The sequence below is a fragment of the Bombina bombina genome, chromosome 1 (assembly GCF_027579735.1).
Source record: "Bombina bombina isolate aBomBom1 chromosome 1, aBomBom1.pri, whole genome shotgun sequence".
Lineage (NCBI taxonomy): Eukaryota > Metazoa > Chordata > Amphibia > Anura > Bombinatoridae > Bombina > Bombina bombina.
In genome coordinates this window covers 1,431,731,907-1,431,755,816 of record NC_069499.1, presented here as the reverse complement: position 1 = coordinate 1,431,755,816, position 23,910 = coordinate 1,431,731,907, and the positions used below count along the sequence as shown (strand labels likewise).

At 39.5% G+C, this 23,910-nt stretch overlaps 1 protein-coding gene across 1 annotated transcript in view; it reads left to right on the top strand.

Moving 5' to 3' along the window:
• CTSS (cathepsin S) overlaps positions 1-23,910 on the top strand; it is a 149,170-nt gene that overhangs the window by 108,426 nt on the left and 16,834 nt on the right. Inside the window, exon 6 of the mRNA XM_053705485.1 lies at positions 14,840-15,005. Within this exon, the coding sequence (XP_053561460.1) occupies positions 14,840-15,005 (166 nt within the window). The remainder of the gene's footprint in view (positions 1-14,839; positions 15,006-23,910) is intronic.

The window sequence follows — 23,910 nt, the reverse complement described above, 5'->3', positions numbered from 1 at the left end:
TCCCATGTACACACCAAAGTGTCTATCATTGTAACCTTTGGATCTCTTGATCTTGAACAATATATAGAAAGAGTGTGATTTAAATGGGAGGCCATCAATTCTATGTCCAGAAGCCCCATGATTACTAATTGATCAAAGATGTCCTGATGGAGAGACCACTCTCCTGGATGGACTGACTGATGGCTGATGTAATTGGCATCCCAATTGTTCACTCCGGGAATGTGAACTACTGATAGAGAGCATCGATTCTTCTCTGCTCAAGACAGGATTTGGGACACTTCTTGCATAACCAGAGGACTGTGGGTACCCCTTAATGTTTTATGTAGGGCACCGCTGAATATTGTCCGACTGGAAACAGGTAAACTTTCCCTCTTTTAAGAGGACCAGGACTGAAGAATTATTCAGAGTTCCAGAATGTTGATTAGTAACTTCGCCTCAAGAGGGGACTAAACTCCTTGCGCTCCTCGAGAATTTCAGACTGCACCCAGCCTAAAAGACTGGCATACGTCGTCACAATAGTCCAAGATCGGTAAAGAAAGGATGCAGAAAGGGAGAACAAAGAGCTAGCTCAACTATAATATGTGATATTTTATCTAGAATCTTATAAATGAGGTGCATTCTGGATAAAATTTATACAAAAGGAGTATTGAAGAAAAGTGGATGAACCAAAATAAGGTACGTCCAAAAGACCAGAGATAAAGCACACTCACTATCTATAATGAGTTACAGAGACAAGTAGGGTAATATGCAAAAAAGGATACATTTTGTGTAATCAAAAATATATAAAAATCAACATACATATGTACAAAAGTATGACTATACACATGAAGACAAACATACACAACACAAGGGCCCCTCACAAAAAGAGAGCGTGGCTAGACAAATTCATGTAATGCACCATATGCAATTCAGCATTGGAAATATATGTAAGATAGTTCTGCATCAGTATAAGGAATAACAACCGCTGATTATAAAGCAAAGCACAGTACTTCAAGGAAGCAAGCGAAGAGACACTCTGTCTTAATGTTCCATAACAAGGACAGGTTTACGTACAGCCGTCAGGATATTATAGACTGTTCATCATGAATATGTACATGTTAGTAAGCTAGCAAGCAGCAGTGGATAATAGTTGTTAGGATGCAAAAGTAATAAGAGCCAGCATAAAAACGCTCAGTATAGGTCTTTCAAGTACATGGACCAAGGATAGGTATCCGTATGAGCACTAGCAAGGGAAAACACAAGCCGTGCCGCCGTGAACCAAGTCACCAACTGCACTGGTCTCAAGTGTCAGGTATATTACCTCTCCTTCAGCTAGTCAGTATCATTAAGTAGCTCACTCCACCTTCCACCTGGTCAGTAAGGTTCAGCAAAGTATAGTGGGGGGATGCCACGAGTCGACTGCTGCATACCAACGCATCCTCTTGCACGTTTCGCTCTGTTATACTTGCAGCCTTGTTATGGAACATTAAGACAGAGAGTGTCTCTTCGCTTGCTTGCTTAAAAGTACTGTGCTTTGCTTTATAATCAGCGGTTGTTATTTCTCATATTGATGCAGAACTATCTATTGTATATTTCCAATGCTGAATTGCATATGATGCATTACATGAACTCATCTAGCTGGCTAGCAACGCTCTCTTTTTGTGAGGGGCCCTTGTGTTGTGTATGTTTGCCTTGTTTGTATTCATGTGTATAGTCATACTTTTGAACATATGTATGTTGGTTTTTATATATTTATGATTACATAAAATTTACTATTTTTGCATATTACCCTACTTGTCTCTGTAACTCATAGATAGTGAGTGTGCTTTATCTCTGGTCTTTTGGACGTACCTTATTTTGGTTCATCCACTTTTCTTCAATACTCCTTTTGTAAAGAAAGGCCACACCAAGGGTCAAAGCAGGACCTTGTATCCACCAAGAGAGAAATTGGCTGACAGACAAGTCCAGAGCAAACTGTTGTTCTAATTGCAGATAATTCTTTGACCATTGATTGAGCATAGACAGTTGAAGTGGTCAGAAGTGGAGGCAGACAAAGGGAACTGTATCCAAAGCAGCAACCATAAGAGCCACTACCGCCATGCATTGAGATACTGATGGAAATGAAGCACGTTGCAAGGATAGAGATGCCTTCTGAGACAGAATATTATAACTCCTAGAAAGGACATCCTTATAGCTGAAGATAAAGAGCTCTTTGAAACATTGATTCTCCAACAGTGGTCTTGGAGGAAAGATAGCTTTTGGGTATGAACAAAAGCTAGATGCAGGGAAGGAGACTGCACTAAGAGATTTCCACATAAGGGGCAATTGAGATCCCCTGAACTCTGATCACTGCCAACAATGCACCAAACATCCTTGTGAAGATGAAAGGAGCTGTAGCCAGACCAAATGGAGTGGTAGTATTTGTCTAGGAATGCAAACCTTAGGAATTGATGTTGATGCTTTTAGATAGGGATGTGCAGGTATGCATCCTTGAGGTCTATAGTACACATGAATTGACCGTTTTGGATTAAGGATACAATTGTGCAAATTGTTTCTATCTTGAAAGTGGGGATCCTGACAAACTTGTTTAGGGTTTTCACATCTAACAGAACAGATTGGATCAAAACCCTTGACCCTGTTGGGACACAGGTACTAGAATAATTACTCCCATATCCTTTAAATCCTGAACACATTGCATGAAGGTAGCTGCATTTGTAGGATTATTGCGGACATGAGACAAATGGAATTGTCCTCAAGGAGGCCTGGAGCGAAAACCTATTCTGTAGCCCTGGGATATGATGTTTTGAACTGAGGGGTCCTGGACTGACTGAAACCAGGGCTTCTGAAAAAGCTTCCTACCAGATCTGGACTGGGGGCCGCACCTTCATGCAGATTTTGAATTGGAGTTCACTTCTTGTTCATTGCACATAAAGAACCAGGCTTCCAGGCTTGCTTGAAGAGCTCAGGCTTTTGAGAAGAGGAAGACTTCTGATCTCCTGAGGAACAAAAGGAACGAAAACCTATTATTTGGTCTGTTCTTTTCCTTAGATTTCTTGTCCTGAGGGAGAAAAGCTTCTTCCCCACCAGAAATAATCTTAATAATTGAGTCCAAATTATAATCAAATAGGATCTTCTCTTGGAAGGAAAGAGACATAAACCAATTTTTTTTAAACCATGTCTGCTGACCATGATTTTAGCCATAAGGCCCTTCATGCATTAACTGTCAAAGACATGTTCTTGACATGATTCTTGATGATGTCCATTACTGCTTCACATATAAAGGTGTTAACCATTTTAAGGGGTCTATGCAATTCTGGAGGCCCTCAGCAGAGGATTGTTCAGAACCCATTTTTTCAGAGAGAGCCCTGCCGTGGCCACACAGGTGATAGACAATGCTGGTTTAAGCAAAAGAGCTGACTGAAGGAAGAACTTTCTCAGCAAAGACTTCATTTTCCAGTCCATTATATCCCTGAAAGAGGCAATATCGTCAATGGGGATGTTAGTGCTTTGGCAAGAGTGGAAATAGCTCCAACAACATTGGGTATGGTTTCCCATAATTCCACAATCTGTTCTGGAACCAGGTACATTCTCTTTAACCTGGAAGGAGGAGCAAATGGAATACCATGTTTTTTTCCATTCTTTTGCTATATAGTCAGAAACCAAATCTGGAACCTCAAATACATCTGGAATCTTAGGAGGAGCTTTGAAAACAACATTTAACTGATTTACAGGCTTGTTTTCAGCAGTTTTTTCCTCAGAAATACCTATAGTTCTCAGTGCCTCAAGGCAACAAGGTGCAAATATGCTCCACAATAAATCTAAAAGCAGTCAAATTTAGGGTCAAGAACATGGTCATGGTCACCAGCTGACACTTTCCCATCTAAACTGAATGAATTTGAGTCCACAGAGTCAGAGCTCTGAAGCTGGACAGGTATTTGAGGTTGAGGGGAAGGAGTTTGCATGTTCACATCAAGAGAGTGACGTAAATCCTCAGATTTGGGTTTACACTTACTTGGCTTGGGGATAGTCGCTAAATATTCTGCCATAGCCCTGTGTAAATTATATTTAAACTTAGGAGTAAAGCCAGTAGAGGCTTCCTGAGTAATATATACAGGAACAGGACATAATTCCTAAGAGGAAGTAGAGGGATTCAGGTGATTTGCATGCAGAAATTTGAGGTACACAACTATTGCAAAGTTGATTGACCTGGCACACTGTAACATATTTGCAAAATAGACACCAAAATGTAAACAGAAAGGTATCAGTAGGACTCTCCTCCATAATTTTTGACATTGTTTCAGTGGGGACAATGTTCCGTTATGTGCAAACTTCACAGTTATAGCAGAGCATGAAATAACACACATATTCTGATCAAATATAATGATAGAGAGCCCTCTACACTAGCCAATTTACACCCCTAACACCTGCAAATTGCATAAAGGGTAAGGTAATACCTAGGCCCTATAATAAACTACTGACAAAAAGCCACCAAGTGACCCCCTGACAGCTCTTGCGTGGGTACTCAACCCCCTCCATTGACAGGATCCAATTTGAGGCTAATTTTAGGTAAAAAAAAAGCAGACAATATTGCTTATCTCAGATTATTGTATACCTGGGATTTGTTTTGACTGGTATGTACTTGAATCGTATTGCATAATTTCATTGTCACCCTTGATTTTCAATAAAAAATATATATAAAAAAGCAGACAGACGTATTTGATCGGGTTGATTTCTGTCCGCCGCCTCAAAGCAGGCGGACAGGTTATGGAGCAGCGGTCTTTAGACCGCTGCTTCATAACTTTTGTTTCCGGCGAGCCTGAAGGCTCGCAGGAAACACGGGGCATCAAGCTCCATACAGAGCTTGATAAATTGACCCCTAAGTGCAAAAACATAAAACAATACCCAAAAAACACTCCCTACATGCTGCATAGGCTAACCAGATGTCTAGTGAGAGAACCGCTGATTGCACGAAGCAATAAGTGGTTTTCTTAAAGAGCCATACTACTATTTTTTTTTTCTAAAAAGGGTCCCAGGGCTGTCAAAGGGTCCAAAAAGGGTATCAGTGGTCTGAGAATGCCCCCTGAGTAATGAAGGGCAGTTATATTCCTGTTTTGGCCAAAAAAGTGCGTCAGTGGGAGCGCAGGCTAAATCCCCTGGCTATGCTATACCTGTGTCCGAGTACCTTCTAATAGCCTATGTGCTGTGTATTTGCTGTGGTAAGTAGCTTACCTGAAGTTGCGCCCCTCCACCAGCTTACCAGTCACCAAACTGTAACAGTATCCAGTAAAGCCCATCCAGTGCTTATACAAGTACAGCAGAGTATTTTTGAGGAAATACCGTTATCACACATGGAGGCTAAGGGACATGTACCCACAACGCCTGAGGGTAGATATGGCCGAAATCCCTAGGGAGATACCGTGCACATAATAGGGTTTTCCCTATGTCCCTGTATCATTCAGCTTGCTGGAAATTTCTTCTCTCTCCTTTGTGAATATGTCCCAGGGATAAAGGGTCTCACAATGATTTGTGCACCCAAAAATGAATCCATAAGCAAGTAGCTGGAACACTTATTCTCGTTCTTTTCCTGGGAAGCCAAGAGCAAAAAACTGAGGAGAGATGGGAGGTGGGAGGGAATTTAAGCTCTTGTGTGGGTTCTTGGCCTCCTCCTAGTGGCGGGAATTATATCCCACATAGTATGGAACATATGTACTATCGGCATCATACGAAAGAAAAATACATATTACTGATCAAATCTGCTAAACATGTAAATATATTAAATACATTAACTGCAAAAGCACTAATGTAGATTACTGTATCAGTTGTGAATGTTAATAATTACTGGATGTATTTGTAATTTGAATTTGAACTCTATTGGTGTTTAATTAGTATTAACATACCTGTATGATGCATTAAAAATGTTCCATTAATTATGAGGCAACATTGTATAGTATATATAATTATAATAACTTCGTTGAATATTGCATTGCTTTAAATTCCTGCTTTTTAAATAAAGATAGCAAGAGAATGAAGAAAAATTGATAGTAGGAGTAAATTAGAAAGTTGCTTAAAATTACATGCTCTTTCTGAATCATTAAAGAAAAAAAATTGGGTTTAGTATCCCTTTAAAATTGCATGCTCTATCCAAATCATAAAAGAAAAACTAAATTTATGCTTACCTAATAAATTCTTTCTTTACGGGCATTGAGAGTCTACAAAGTTCCAATTACTAGTGGGATATTCAACTCCTGGCCAGCAGGAGGCAAAGAGCACCCCAGGAAAGCTGTTAAGTGTAACTTCCCTTACCCATAATCCCCAGTCATTCAGCCGAAGGAAAATGGAAAAAAGAAACACAAGGGTATAGAGGTGCTTGAGGTTTACTCAAAAAACTGCCAAAATATAATTTAAAAAGAGGGCGGGGTCGTGGACTCTCCATGCCCAAAAAGAAATTTATCAGGTAAGCATAAATTTTGTTTTTCTTTTATGATTCGGATAGAGCATGCAATTTTAAAGGGATACTAAACCCAATTCTTTTCTATGGCATGGAGAGTCCACAACATCATTCCAATTACTAGTTGGAACCAATACCCAAGCTAGAGGACACAGAATGAAAAGGGATTGAGAACAATGCAGGAGGACCAAAACAGAAGGCACCACTGCTTGAAGAACCTTTCTCCCAAAAGAGGCCTCAGTAGAGGCAAAAGTATCAAATTTGTAGAATTTTGGAAAAAGTATGCAAAGAGGACCATGTTGCCGCCTTGTAAATCTATTCCACAAAAGCTTCAATTTTGAAAGCCCAGGATGAGGCGACAGTCCTAGTGGAATGAGCTGTAATTCTCTCAGGAGGCTGCTGTCCAGCTGTCTCATAAGCAAAATGAATCATACTTCTTAACCAGAGGGAAAGGGTAGTAGAAGTGGCCTTCTGACCCTTACACTTTGAAGAGAAAACCACAAACAGGGCAGAAGATTGATGAAAATCTTTAGTAGCTTGTAGGTAAAATTTTAGAGCGCGCACAAAATCCAAGTTATGCAAAAGACGTTCCTTATGAGAAGAAGGATTAGGACAAAAAGAAGGAACAACAATTTCCTGATTAATGTTTCGATCCGACACCACCTTAGGGAGAAAACCCAATTTAGTATGAAGGACCACCTTATCTGCATGAAAAATAAGGTACGGGGAATCACACTGCAGAGCTGAAAGCTCAAAAACTCTGCAAGCGGAAGAAATAGCATGAAGAAACAAACCGTCCAAGATAACAATTTTATATCAACAACATGCATTGGCTCAAACGGAGCCTGTTGTAAAACTTTAAGAACAAAATTAGGGCTCAAGGAGGAGCAACAGGTTTAAACACAGGCCTGATTCTGACCAGTGCCTGAACAAAAGCTTGAACATCTGGCAAATCTGCCAGACATTTGTGCAAAAGAATAGACAGTGCAGAAATCTGACACTTTAGAGTACTGACTGACAAACCTTTCTCCAGGCCATCCTGAAGAAAATATTAAATACAAGGAATCCTCACCCGGCTCCAGGAGAAACCCTTAGATTTGCACCGATAAAGATATTTACGCCATACCTTAAGGTAGATCTTGCGAGTAACAGGTTTGTGAGCCTGAAGCATAGTATCAATGACACCTTCAGAAAACCCACGTCTAGACAGAACTAGGCGTTCAATCTCCAAGCATTCAGCTTCAGAGGATCCAGGTTTGGATGGAGCAATGTACCCTAAATTAAAAGGTGCTTCCTGAGAGGTAACCTCCAAGGAGGAAGAGATGACATCCTTACCAGATCTGCAAACCAGATCCTGTGAGGCCATGCAGGAGCTATTAGAATTACTTATGCTCTCTCCTGTTTGATACAAACAATGACTTGTGGAAGGAGAACAAATGGAGGAAACAGGTATGCCAGAGAGAAGATCCAGGGAACCGCTAGAGCGTCTATCAGAGCGGCCTGAGGATCTCTTGATCTTGAACCGTACTTTGGAAGCTTGGCGTTTTGACGAGACGCCATCAGTTCCAACTCTGGAATCCCCCACCTGAGAGTTATCAATTGAAAACCTCTGGGTGGAGAGCCCAATCCCCGGAATGAAAATTCTTCCTGCTCAGAAAAAACACCTCCCAGTTGTCCACACCTGGGATACGGAAGACAGAGATTAGACAATCATGAGACTCCGCCCAGTGGAGAATGTGAGTCACCTCCTTCATTGCTAAGGAACTCCAAGTTCCTCCCTGGTGATTGATGTAAGCCACTGAGGAGATATTGTCCGATTGAAATCTGATAAATCAGACTAAAGCTAGTTGAGGCCAGGCTGATGAGGCATTGTAAATTGCTCTCAACTCCAAGATGTTTATGGGATCAAAAGACTCCTCTTGAGTCCAAAAACCCTGAGCCTTTAAAGAACCCCAAACTGCTCCCCAGCCTAAAAGGCTGGCGTCCGTGGTTACAATCACCCAGGATGGTCTTAGGAAGCATATACCTTGAGACAGATGGTCCTGTGAAAACCATCAAGATAGACTCTAGTTAGGGGAACCAGAGCTATCCTCTGTAATAGGTCCGAGTGGTCTCCATTCCGTTGTCTGAGCATGCATAAATGTAGGAGTCTCAGATGGTACAGAGCAAAACAGAATGATGTCCATGGAAGCAACCAACAGACCAATTACTTCCATACACTGAGCCACAGATGGACAGGTTGAGGACTGAAGTGACAGGCAGGAAGTCAGAAGTTTAAACCTCTGAAAGAGCCATCATTTGCTTTAAAGACCTTCAAGTCTATGAGAAAGATAAAGCTGCCCAGAGGTCAGCCTTGGGAAGGGGGTACTGTCATGCCCCCATGTTTAACTCTGGTCTCTCATGTTGTATCCCAGTGACTTTCCACTGAGCCACCAGAGGGCTTTGGATTTTTTGACCTTCGTCAGCAAAATCTTCATAGACAGAGAATCTATAATCATTCCTCTTCTTTAGATTCACTTTCCACCCGTGGGAACGTATAATAGACAAAAACATCTTACAAAAAGAAAAGAAGGCACCTTAACCAAGATATAGTCCAGGGCAGATGTTACTGTAATTCCTTAACATCTGGCTAGTGCCAGAAGAGCCCCATCGAACCCCATAAGATTTGAGGAGTAGAGGCTAAGTCCAAAATTTAGTAATCATCTACGGTAGGAAAGGGACAAAAAAATCCCTAGAGCATACATTTAAAATGTATTGAGCAAATTAAGCAATTATGATGCTTATAACAATAACAGTATATACCTATACTTAATCATAATGAATCAGGATAGAGATAAATCAAATAAATGTTGATAATCCCTAAACCCATACTATAAATGAGATAGTCATAATGACTCACTTGGATGCTATAGCCTACTTTACACAGACTTCCCCTAAATGCCATAGCATTGCTGAATACACAGCTGTAAGGATAGCTAAGGTTAAAACAGGAAATGGAGATTTAGTAGATTGGAGATTTACCCACTGAATTACAAGTGGTCAGATTAATAACAATCTCCTGTATATATTTTTCTACCGTAGAAAACAAATAAAAAAAATAAAACATGAACATGGATAATCCCTAAGACATATATATAATATCTTCAACTGGAAAGATAAGCCAACAAAAGAGTTATAAAAATATCCAGAAGATATTTCCATGGTAGTAGGAAAATAAATCATGTAAATATTAATATTCCCCTACTTATGTCTTAAATATGCACAGCAGACAAAAGATAAGATAAGCATTTCTAGTGCTTATAACATAGTAATCATATATTCTACGGTAGAAAAGAAGGATAATATAAGTAGACCTAATGTTTAAAACATAGCCTAATTCTTTTTATTTTACATGCAACTTTGTATTTATTTTAACTAGGTACAATAGTTATTAAATAGTTATTAACTATTTAATAACTACCTAGCTAAAATAAATACAAAAGTACCTGTAAAATAAATCCTAACCTAAGTTACAATTACACCTAACACTACTCTATAATTAAATTAATTAACTAAACTACCTACAATTAAATACAATTAAATTAACTAAACTATAGTACAAAAAAACAAACACTAAATTACAGAAAATAAAAAATTACAAGAAGTTTAAACTAATTACACCTAATCTAAGCCCCCTAATAAAATAAAAAGCCCCCCAAAATAATAAAAGTCCCTACCCTAAATTACAAAGTAATCAGCTCTTTTACCAGCCCTTAAAAGGGCTTTTTGCGGGGCATTGCCCCAAAGTAATCAGCGCATTTACCTGTAAATAAAAATACAATACCCCCCAACATTACAACCCACCACCCACATACCCCTACTCTAAAACCCACCCAAACCCCTCTTAAAAAAACTAACACTAACCCCCTGAAGATCTCCCTACCTTGAGTCGTCTTCACCAAGCCAGGCCGAATTCTTCATCCAAGCGGGGCAGAAGAGGTCTTCCATCCGGCTGAAGTCTTCATCCAAGCGGGGCAGAAGAGGTCCTCCATCCGGTTGAAGTCTTCATCCAAGCGGCATCTTCTATCTTCATCCATCCGGAGCGGCGAAACATCCATCCTGGCCGACGACTTCCCGATGAATGATGGTTCCTTTAAATTATGTCATCCAAGATGGCGTCCGTCGAATTCTGATTGGCTGATAGGATTCTATCAGCCAATCGGAATTAAGGTAGGAAAAATTTGATTGGCAGATTCAATCAGCCAATCAGATTGAAGTTCAATCCGATTGGCTGATCCAATCAGTCAATCGGATTGACCTTGCATTCTATTGGCTGTTTCGATCAGCCAATAGAATGCAAGGTCAATCAATTTAATTGTATTTAATTGTAGGTAGTTTAGTTAATTAATTTAATTATAGAGTAGTGTTAGGTGTAATTGTAACTTAGGTTAGGATTTATTTTTACAGGTACTTTTGTATTTATTTTAGCTAGGTAGTTATTAAATAGTTATTATTGTACCTAGTTAAAATAAATACAAAGTTGCATGTAAAATAAAAATAAATCCTAAAATAGCTATAATGTAACTATTAGTTATATTGTAGCTATATTAGGGTTTATTTTATAGGTAAGTATTTAGTTTTAAATAGGAATAATTTATTTAATGATAGTAATTTTATTTAGATTTATTAAAATTAGATTTAAGTTAGGGGGTGTTAGGGTTAGACTTAGGTTTAGGGGTTAATACATTTAATATAGTAGCGGCGACGTTGGGTGTGGCAGATTAGGGTTTAATAATTGTATTTAGGTGGCAGCGATGTTAGGGACGGCAGATTAGGGGTTAATAAAAAAATTATAGTGTTTGCGAGGCGGGAGTGCGGCGGTTTAGGGGTTAATACATTTATTATAGTGGCGGCGATGTCCGGTCGGCAGATTAGGGGTTAATAATTGTAGTTGGGTGGCGGTGACGTTGGGGCGGCAGATTAGGGGTTAATAACTATAATGTAGGTGTCGGCGATGTTAGGGGCAGCAGATTAGGGGTTCATAGGTATAATGTAGGTGGCGGCGATGTCCGGTCGGCAGATTAGGGGTTAAATAATTTTATTATAGTGTTTGCGATGTGGGGGGGCCTCGGTTTAGGGGTACATAGGTAGTTTATGGGTGTTAGTGTACTTTGTAGCACTTTAGTTAAGAGCTTTATGTTCCGGCGTTAGCCCATAAAGCTCTTAACTACTGACTTTTAAATGCGGTAGGAGTCTTGGCGGTAGAGGCTGTACCGCTCACTTCTTCCAAGACTTGTAATACCAGCATTAGGCAAATCCCATTAAAAAGATAGGATACGCAATTGACGTATGGGGATTTGTGGTAGACAAAAGTCGCGGAAGAAAAGTGAGCGGTACACCTTTACCTGCCATACTCGTAATACCAGCGGGCGTTAAAAAGCAGTGTTCAGACCCCTTAACGCTGCTTTTTAAGGCTAATGCAGAACTCGTAATCTAGGCGACTGTATTTAGTATGAGAAAATAAATCATGAAAACTAAAATTGTAGGATATATGATTTATTATAATAAACACTCCCTGTAAGGATACTGTGTTAATGTTATGCATATGTATATATAAAGAATGCATGCAGTCTATTTCCACTCAGTCTCACACCAACCTTTGACTCTAGATGTATTTAGAGTCTAGATTTGCTCATAGACTGAGGGGACTGTGAGTAGTCAGAGAGTGGGAGCAAAGAGTAGACAGATATTAGATTAGGCATAGAATGTAGGTGTGATAGTATATGGTGTGAGAGCAAGAATGTGCCTATTGTCTACTGTAGTTCCTTAAATAATAAATTGTTTATACACTTGCCCACTATACTGATTTCTATAAATAAGGAATATTTACACTTCATATTTTTTTATGGCAATTTGAAGTTCATAGAAATTAAGCACAATGAATGTAATCAGCTATGTTCCACAATCAGTATAAGGCTTCTTAGATGCAGCTTGTAGCGTCATTAATTTAAGCTTATATACAGGAGGGTTACTGTAGATTTATTGAAGAATTATTGCACAGTTAACAATATGTGCAGTTTATCCTTGTGAGGTTAAATCTGAGGAGCCAGTGTGTTAAAATCGTAACCGGTATAGCACAGAGTGATCACAATGCTTATTTGAGCTTACCGGTGTTTGGTTTGTAGGGCTAGGTGCAGGTGGGTGATCCGTGTTGTTCCTGAGACGGATGACTGTAATCCGGAGTCCCAGACTGGTTTGCTGAGATGAAGGGATCCTGCTATGGTAGCTGAGTTAGTTTGCAGCGTGCAAACTACTCAGAGAAGCTGTAATTAATTTGAGCTGACTAGCAGCTGTGGAGCCTGCTTTGCTCTGTTTGCAGCGTGTGACTGGGAACAGCATGTAATAACTGAGGCTGCAAGATTTGTTACAAAGTTGTTGAAATGAAATCTGTTTAACTTTGTATCGGATTGCTTGGCACAAATCCAAGTTTATAGAAAGAGGATTCTATTGTTTTGTATTTAGAAATCCAGTAATAATTTGGCTAGGATAATTCAGTTAGGTTATAGTACCTCAGCCCTGAACCAGGAAGAGGGCGTGCCTTATATAGACTCTGAGGTAAGTCTTAAAGGGATATCACAGAAACATGACACTCCCATAATAAAAAACTCATCCCTCATATCCTAGAGGCAGAATTATCAGTACACATAAAAACTGTTAGAAAACACCTTAGGAGGGGAATAAACCTCTATGAAAGTCTAGGCTGAATAGGTTTAAATGAGGCACACATAGAGATCGTACTTAACATTACATGATGAAGACTTCTGTGCTCAAATCGCAAACCTCACTGCTCATAGTGGGAAATAGAAAAGCTATTTCCAAAATGGTGCCAATAGTCTTCTAATATGAGGATAAAGGTACATAGCCGCATATGATAAAATAGAGCTGACACAAAAGATAAACACCTGAAGCTTAGTGCACCAGCGAGACCCCTCTAAATTATTAACTCGATAACAGATGAGGGGAGAAACTATTCATATGTGGTCATCGCTATCTAGCATCTTACTAATAAAGAAGTATGCATTAGCCAGCACCGTATTAAGCAAGTGCCGTAACTGAGTGTTGCATCAGAAACGTAATATGGGACTTGCAGGTTCATGGGGAAAAACTTTCAATCAGTGTATTGGCGTTCATTGCGATTGCCAAAAAAGCACTGCCAGAGATTATTTTCTAAAAAAAGGCTGGCGGTAGTCTCCTCTCATCTAGCTGGAGAAGCCACCGCAGCATCAGATAATGGCACGCATCAATGTTATGAAAATATAAGCATAACACAGTCAACGGTAGCCTCCTCTACTGAAGCCGGAGGTGCCGCTGCTTTAAATGAGGAACATACCCGCTAAAGGAGCTAGAGTGTAGATGCTCCATTATAAAGGTCCACACAAATAAATAAAAGTCTCAACCCTGTGTGTCATTTTTAAGTGTAAACAAAACTATTAGAATAGATAAGTTATGTCAGAGAAGATGCCAGTAGATCCAAACTGCTCAAATAACTAATATCCCCAACCAGGGATATAACTAAGGTTTCCAGACCCATCTAAAAGGGCAATGGAGGTGCCAGTTGGTCACCATTCAAAGTACTCCCTTTCCCTGATGACAGTAACAGTTATACCTGCCAAGGGAAGGGTTTGAATAAGGATATAAACAAACTTGCCCTCCAGGATCTTCTGCTGTGGAGCAAACACAGCACTTCCCAGTCTGTCAGCCTCAATCGACCGCTGGCAGGGACATGGAGAGAAAAGAAAACACAAAGTAACCAACCCTGGTTTTCTATAATAGGAGTAGCATAAATGTTAGAAGTAAAGCAAAGACTACCTCGCCGCCTTCTAACTGCTAAAAGACACCACTACTCTTACTAAAGAGATTGACATGGACACAGCTAGACCCCAATCCTTGCTTGCAGGGAAAAGTACCCATTAAAAGGATTAAATTCTTCAGACACCGACTTCGCACATCCTCCATTGACAAAGGTAAAGAGAATGACTGGGGATTATGGGTAAGGGAAGTGACACTTAACAGCTTTGCTGGGGTGCTCTTTGCCTCCTCCTGCTGGCCAGGAGTTGAATATCCCACTAGTAATTGGAATGACGTTGTGGACTCTCCATACCATAGGAAAGAAAAAATAGGTAAAAATACTGACTGTTGCTAGTTGGAAGGGGGTTTATATGGTAAGAGGAGTCAAGAATTCTTCTGGCAAGTTTATATCTGCTCTACCTTGCAAAAGGCTATAAGAAAAGCACGAGAGAAAAACTATTAGGTGAATTTTGTGTTAACCAGAGACTGTATTGTGGACATAAGAAAGTTGCTTTCACTACATTTTTTGTTATTCCATTTTCTTATCATCATGAATAAGTACCCTATATATTTTGTTTACATTAGGATGAAACATGTCATTACAGCCCAGATGAAAAAGCTGCAACATGTTCCAGCTACAGAGATGTTACACCCGAAACTGAGGAAGCACTCAAGGAAGCTTTGGCTAATATTGGACCTATATCTGTTGCTATTGATGCATCTCGCCCTTCATTCTTCCTTTATAAGAGTGGTAAGTGTTATGATTTTTCTTTCCATTGTAAAGACAAAATGGTAAAAGTGCTTTAAGCCAATGAAAACCTTTTTGGGTTGTATTACCTATCACTGTATTTGTACCCTTTCTTCCGCCAACAGTTTTATTCAGGTACATTATTTATCTTAAAAAAAATTCAATTCAATTCATTAAATTCAAAGGGGTAGATTTATCAAATGTCGGGCGGACATGATCTGCTGTAGTGGATCAGGTCTGCCCGACATCGCTAAATGCACAAGCATTTCATTCTGGTGAAATGCTTGTGTAATGCCGCCCCCTGCACATGCGCGGCCAATCGGCCTCTAGCAAGGTGTGTCAATCATCCCGATCGTATCCGATCGGGATGTTTGCTGTCCGCCACCTCAGAGGTGGCGGATAAGTTAAAGGGACATGAAACACAAAAAAATTATTTTATAATTCAGATAGAGAATACAATTTTAAACAACTTTCTAATTTACTATTATCAAATTTGTTTCATTCTCTTGGTATCATTTGTTGAAGGAGCAGCAATGCACTACTGGTTTCTAACTGAACACATGGGTGAGCCAATAACAATCGTTATATATCTGCAGCTACCAATCAGCAGCTTTTACCAGCTAGAACCTAGGTTCTTTGCTGCTCTTGAGCTTACCTAGATAAACCTTTCAGCAAAGGATAACAAGAGAAGAAAGCAAATTAAATAATAGAAGTAAATTAGAAAGTTGTTTAAAATTGTATTCTCTATCTGAACCAAGAAAGAAAAAAATTTGGGTTTCATGTCCCTTTAAGGAGCAGTGGTCTTACGACCGCTGCTTCTTAACATTTGTTTCCGGCGAGCCTAAAGGCTTGCGCAGAAACAGCTGCATCCGCAGCATAATAAATCTACCCTTAAGTGCCAATTGCATCTTATACATAATACGAAGGTTTTGAATCTGGTAAAAAAAAGCATGTTATTTAAAGGGACACCAAACCCGAATTTCATGATTCAGAAAGAGCATGCAATTTTAAGCAACTTTCTAATTTACTCCTATTGAAAAAAAAAATCTACGTTGTCTTACTATCTTTATTTGAAAAAGAAGGCATCTAAGCTAAGGGGCCAGACAATTTTTGGTGCAAGACCCTGGACAGCACTTGTTTATTGGTGCTGTCCAATCAACAAGGACAACCCAGGCTGTGAACCAAAAATGGGCTGACTTCTAAACTTACATTATTGCTTTTCTAATGAAGAAAAATTGATAATAGGAGTAAATTAGAAAGTTGCTTAAAATTGCATGCTCTATCTGAATCATGAAAGAAAAACATTGGGTTCAGTGTCTACTCCCCATACTGTACCTGCAGCTCTTTTAAAGCTGTTCTCTTATTTTAACTCATTACAGTTGGTAAAGCTCTGCATTTTATACTGGGCGCGGCCATCTTGTAGCTCTGGTATTATTGGATCATGTGATAGGAACAGTGCACTTTCATAGATCTCTGATGTTTCCGGCTTTTTGACAGCTGTACTTTTCATTTCAGTTTAGCTGACACCATAGAGAGTGGAAGTGTTTCATTTTTTTGTTTTTTTGCAGATTAAAAGTTAAATACCAAATATAAGCTCCAAGATGGCGGCGGCCAGTGTGAATATACAGAGCTTTACTAACTGATAATTGTAAGTGGTTAAAATAAGACAACAATTTTGAAGAGGAAAAACAATAGTATGGTGTGTTGTAACCATCCTTTTGATGTATTCAGCAGTTTAATATCCCTTTAAACTGTATGAACCAGTAAGATGTGTAATAGGCCGAGGATGGAACATTCCTTTAATCATTTTAGTTCAGGTTTAAAGGGACACGAAACCCAACATTTTTCTTTCATGATTCAGATAGAGCATGCAATTTAAATTGCTTTGGTCTTTTGATATCTTTTGTTGAAAACCATACCTATTAGGCTTAGGTGCAGCAATATGCTACTGGGAGCTAGTTGCTGATTGGTGGCTGCACATATTTGCCTCTTCTCATTGGCTCAATCAGTGTGATCATCTAGCTCCCAGTAGTGCATTGCTGCTCCTTCAACAAAAGATACCAATAGAATGAAGCAAATTTTATAATAGAATAGTACGCATACAGGTAAGTGATTTTTGCAATACAAACATATTAGCAAATGCAGATCTAGTAAAGAAGTGGAAGTAAAAGCTTGTGCATTGCATGGGCACACTGTGGGTCAGAAAACGAGTGAAGCACAATGCTTCAGCTCGAGCGTTAATTGCGCTAGAAGTAAGCTTTTTGTGCTTGTCGAGTTGCGCTCATATTACAAGTTGAAAGTAAACTTTACAATTGCGCTAAACCGACAAGAGCAAAAAGCTAAAGTTAATCTTGCACAAACCCGATCGAATATTCTCATGTGCGCTAACCCAACATGAAAATATTTCACATTCCAATGTTTTGCACATAGCGGAGTATGTTCTGTTTATTCATAAATACATATTTCTACATATATCTGATGGTATTTTGGTTCAATATATATCTATACCTATATATAGATGATTTTATATAGGTATATATATAGATATATACAGATATATATAGGAATATCTATTTATAAATACATAGAATTTATTCCGCTATGTGCAGAACATTGTAATGTGAAATATTTACAGTATTTACATAGTTAAAACCTTTATTAAATATAAATATTACATAAATATGCATTAACATGTTTTCCTCTACTTAACTGCAAAGGGCTCCAATGTACTTCTATATATGTCTACATATACATATGTATTTATGTGTTTATATGTGTATATGTGTCTGTAAATACATATATACACATATAAATACATCTGTAGACATATATATATATATATATATATATATATATATACACACACATATACATACATATATATACATTTTTAGACATGTATATGTATGTATGTCTATGTTAAAGTCCTTTGCCTGCCTGAGACCTCATATCTTTAAGCTTTTGGGGGATATTTATCAAGCAGTCAACCGCAAATACGCCAGAATTCCGCAGCGTAATTGTGGTGAGCTTGATCCGACCTAGGTATCAAAGCCTACAGACCGGCAAAAGTTGAAATCTGTGACGTAACACATGATCCGCCGGCCTCAATCCGACGCAGATCGATGCTTACGTCATTACAGATGTTCCGAATACACATTCTGCTCTATTTGAAACTTTTTCAAAGTTATCAAATAGTTAACAGGTACGCTCACGGCTATTCCAGCCCAGCGTACCTGGTTTTCAATTCGCTACCCTGGAGGCCGCGGATGCCATAGGAATCAATGGGAGTCTAAAAACAGCGAAAGCTTATGTTCGATGCTGCCCGAGATCCCATTGATTTCTAAGGTAGAAAACAAATTACGTTTACACCTAACACCCTAACATAAGCCCCGAGTCTAAACACCCTTAATTTGCCGCCCCAACATCGCCGCAACCTAAATAAAATTTATTAACCCCTATCCCGCCGCTCCAGGACCCCGTCGCCACTAAATAAACATATTAACCCCTATCCCGCCGCCACTAAATAAAGTTATTAACCCCTATCCCGCCTCTCCCGGACCCCACCGCCACTAAATAAAGTTATTAACCCCTAAAATTCTGGCCTCCCACATCACTACCACCAACACAACCTATTAACCCCTAAACCGCCAGCCCCCCACATCGACATAAACTAAATTAAGCTATTAACCCCTAAACCTAACAACCCGCTAACTTTAAATTAAAATAAACTAATTTTAAACTATTAATTAAAGGGACACTGAACCCAAAATTTTTCTTTTTTGATTCTAATAGAGCATGCAATTTTAAGCAACTTTCTAATTTACTCCTATTATCAATTTTTCTTCGTTCTCCTGCTTTCTTTATTTGAAAAAGAAGGCATCTAAGCTTTTGTTTTGGTTCAGGACTCTGGACAGCACTTTTTTATTGGTGGATGAATTTATCCACCAATCAGCAAGAACAACCCAGGTTGTTCACAAAAAATGGGCTGGCATCTAAACTTACATTCTTGCATTTCAAATAAAGATACCAAGAGAATGAAGAAAATTTGATAATAGGAGTAAATTGGAAAGTTGCTTAACCCCTTAATGACCACAGCACTTTTCCATTTTCTGTCCGTTTGGGACCAAGGCTATTTTTACATTTCTGCGGTGTTTGTGTTTAGCTGTAATTTTCCTCTTACTCATTTACTGTACCCACACATATTATATACCGTTTTTCTCGCCATTAAATGGACTTTCTAAAGATACCATTATTTTCATCATATCTTATCATTTACTATAAAAAAAAATATAAAATATGAGGAAAAAATCGAAAAAAACACATTTTTTCTAACTTTGACCCCCAAAATCTGTTACATATCTACAACCACCAAAAAACACCCATGCTAAATAGTTTCAAAATTTTATCCTGAGTTTAGAAATACCAAATGTTTACATGTTCTTTGCTTTTTTTGTAACTTATAGGGCCATAAATACAAGTAGCACTTTGCTATTTCCAAACCATTTTTTTTAAAAATTAGTGCTAGTTACATTAGAACACTAATATCTTTCAGGAATCTCTGAATATCCATTGACATGTATATATTTTTTTTTAGTAGACAACCCAAAGTATTGATCTAGGCCCATTTTGGTATATTTCATGCCACCATTTTACCGCCAAATGCGATCAAATACAAAAAATCGTTCACTTTTTTACAAATTTTTTACAAACTTTTGGTTTCTCACTGAAATTATTTGCAAACCGCTTGTGCAATTATGGCATAAATGGTTGTAAATTCTTCTCTGGGATCCCCTTTGTTCAGAAATAGCAGACATATATGGCTTTAGCATTGCTTTTTGGTAATTAGAAGGCCGCTAAATGCCACTGCGCACCACACGTGTATTATGCCCAGCAATGAAGGGGTTAATTAGGGAGCATGTAGGGAGCATTTTGGGGTAATTTTAGCTTTAGTGTAGTGTAGTAGACAACCCCAACTATTGATCTAGGCCCATTTTGGTATATTTCATGCCACCATTTCACCGCCAAATGCAATCAAATAAAAAAAAAACGTTAACTTTTTCACAATTTTAGGTTTCTCACTGAAATCATTTACAAACAGCTTATGCAATTATGGCACAAATGGTTGTAAATGTTTCTCTGGGATCCCCTTTGTTCAGAAATAGCAGACATATATGGCTTTGGCGATGCTTTTTGGTAATTAGAAGGCCGCTAAATGCTGCTGCGCATCACGCGTGTATTATGTCTAGCAGTGAAGGGGTTAATTATGTAGCTTGTAGGGAACTTGCAGGGTTAATTTTAGCTTTAGTGTAGAGCTCAGCCTCCCACCTGAAACATCAGACCCCCTGATGCCTCCCAAATAGCTCTCTTCCCTCCCCCACCCCACAATTGTCCCCGCCATCTTAAGTATAAGTACTGGCAGAAATTCTGCCAGTACTAAAATAAAAGGTATATTTGGGCTTTTTTGAGTTTCTTTTTTTAGCATATTTACATATGCTGCTGTGTAGGATCCCCCCTTAGCCCCCAACCTCACAGATCCCCCACCAAACAGCTCTCTAACCCTCCCCCTCTGCCTTAATGGGCGCCATCTTGGGTACTGGCAGCTGTCTGCCAGTACCCAGTTTAGAACAAAAATGTGCTTTTTTTTTAAGAAAAATCCCTTTTTCTGTAGTGTAGCTCCCCCCACACCCAAGAACAACCCCCCACCCCTCCAAGATCCCTTTTACTGAAGTTTATTTGTTTTTTAATTTGTCCCTTTTCCCCCACAGTTACAATCTAATTTTCTGTAGTATAGCGGTTCCCACCCGCTCCCGCCCCGTGCACGCGCCCGCCCGCCACCCTCTGTGCACGCGCGCGCGCCCGTGCGCGCCCCCGTCAGCTCCGGCCCCGATCCCGCCCCCCTCCACCTTATACGGCCCATCGATGGCCGCCCACCCGCCTCCCAAGTCAGCTCCCACCCACCAACGTTACCGGCCACCGATGTCCGGTGCAGAGAGGGCCACAGAGTGGCTCTCTCTGCATCGGATGGCCATGCAGGGTTATTGCAGGATGCCTCCATATCGAGGCATCACTGCAATAACCGGAAAGCAGCTGGAAGCGAGCAGGATCGCTTCCAGCTGCTTTCCACACTGAGGACGTGCAGGGTACGTTCTCAGGCATTAACTGCCTTTTTTCTGAGGACGTACCCTGCACGTCCTCAGTCGTTAAGGGGTTAAAATTGCATGCTCTATCTGAACCACGAAAAAAAAAAAAAATTGGGTTCAGTGTCCCTTTAACTAAATCACATATTAAAAAAAACTAACCCTACTCAAAATATTTAAATATACTATTTAACCTTATTAAAAATTACTAAATTACAAAAAAAATAAACGCTGTTACAAAAAATAAAAAACACTAAATTACGAAAAAAAAACACATTATCAAAAATAAAAAAGAATTACACATAATCTAATAGCCCTATCAAAATAAAAAAGCCCCCCCCAAAAAAAATAAAAAAAACCCTAGCCTACAATAAACTACCAATGGCCCTTAAAAGGGCCTTTTGTGGTCATTGCCCCAAAGAAATCAGCTCTTTTACATGTAAAAAAAAATACAAACACCCCCCAACAGTAAAATCCAACACCCAAGCAACCAACCCCCCAAATAAAAACCCTATCTAAAATAACTTAAGCTCCCCATTGCCCTGAAAAAGGGCATTTGTATGGGCATTGCCCTTAAAACGGCATTTAGCTCTTTTACCTCCCCAGACCCTACTCTAAAAATAAAACCCACCCAAAAATCCCTTAAATTAACCTAACACTAACCCCCGATGATCAACTTACATTAATTGAAGTCCCGCTTAAAGGATCCATCCAGCCGGCAAGAAGTCTTCATCCGGACGGCCTCTTCCATCTTCATCCAGCCGGCGAAGTCACCATCCAGACGGCATCTTCTATCTTCATCCATCCGGCACAGAGCGGGTCCATCCTGAAGACATCCGGCGTGGAGCTCCTCTTCAATAAGGTCGCTGCTGTAAACTGGAACTTGAATGCAAGTGACATCATCCAAGATGGTGTCCCTTGCATTCCTATTGGCTGAAAGGTTCCAATCAGCCAATAGGATTAGAGCTGCTAAAATCCTATTGGCTGTTCCAATCAGCCAATAGGATGTGAGCAGCTCTCACCCTATTGGCTGTTCCAATCAGCCAATAGGATGAGAGCTTAATCCTATTGGCTGATTGGAACAGCCAATAGGATGAGAGCTCAATCCTATTGGCTGATTGGAACAGCCAATAGGATTTTAGCTGCTCTAATCCTATTTGCTGATTGGAACCTTTCAGCCAATAGAATTGCAAGGGACGCCATCTTGGATGACGTCACTTGCATTTAAGTTCCAGTTTATGTCGGCGACCGTATTGAAGAGGAGCTCTGCGCCGGATGTCTTCAGGATGAACTCGCTCCGCGCCGTATGGATGAAGATAGAAGATGCCGTCTGGATGAAGACTTCACCGTCTGGATGAAGATGGAAGAGGCCGTCCGGGTGAAGACTTCTTGCCGGCTGGATGGATCCTTCAAGCGGGACTTCAATAACTGTAAGTGGCTCGTCGGGGGTTAGTGTTAGGTTTATTTAAGTTTTTTTTGGGTGGGTTTTATTTTTAGAGTAGGGTCTGGGCAGGTAAAAGAGCTAAATGCCCTTTTAAGGGCAATGCCCATACAAATGCCCTTTTCAGGACAATGGAGAGCTTAGGTTATTTTAGATAGGGTTTTTATTTGGGGGTTGGTTGGTTGGGTGGTGGGTTTTACTGTTGGGGGGTGTTTGTATTTTTCTTTACATGTAAAAGAGCTGATTTCTTTGTGGCAATGCCCCACAAAAGGCCCTTTTAAGGGCCATTGGTAGTTTATTGTAGGCTAGGGTTTTTTTTTTATTTTGATAGGGCTATTAGATTAGGTGTAATTCTTTTTTATTTTTGATAATGTGTTTTTTTCTCTCGTAATTTAGTGTTTTTTATTATTTGTAACTTTGCGTTTATTTTTTTTGGTAATTTAGTAATTTTTAATAAGGTTAAATAGTATATTTAAATAATTTGAGTAGGGTTAGGTTTTTTTAATATGTAATTTAGTTAATTTAATTGGTAGTTTAATTTAATTGTAGTATAATAGTTAGGGTAGGTTAATTAATAGTTTAAAATTAGTTTATTTTAATTTAAAGTTAGCAGGTTCTTAGGTTTAGGGGTTAATAGCTTAATTTAGTTTAGGGCCTAGGCGATGTAGGGGGCTGGCGGTTTAGAGGTTAATACCTTAATTTAGTTTATGGCGATGTGGGGGGCTGGCGGTTTAGGGGTTAATAGGTTTATTTAGTGGCCGCAGGGTCTGGGAGCGGCGGGATAGGGGTTAATAACTTTATTTAGGTTGCGGCGGGGTCCGGGAGCAGCGGGATAGGGGTTAATAACTTTATTTAGTGGTGGCGGGGTCCGGGAGCGGCGGGATAGGGGTTAATAAATTTTATTTAGATTTTAGATTGCGGCGATGTCGGGGCGGCAGATTAGGGATGTTTAGACTCGGGGCTTATGTTAGGCTGTTAGGTGTAAACGTAACTTGTTTTCAGCATTGAACATAAGCTTTCGCTGCTTTCAGACTCCCATTAATTCCTATGGAAACCAGGTACGCTGGGCCGAAATAGCAGCGAGCGTACCTGTTAACTATTTGACAACTTTGAAAAAGTGTCAAATAGAGTCGAATGTGTATTCAGAACATCTGTAATGATGTAAGCATTGATCTGCGTCTGATTGAGACCGGCGGATCGTACAGTATGTTACGTCACAGATTTCAACTTTTGCCGGTCAAGCTCGCAACAATTACGCTGCGGAATTCCGGCGTATTTGCAGTTGACGGCTTGATAAATATCCCCCAAAGGCTCAAAGATATGAGGTCTC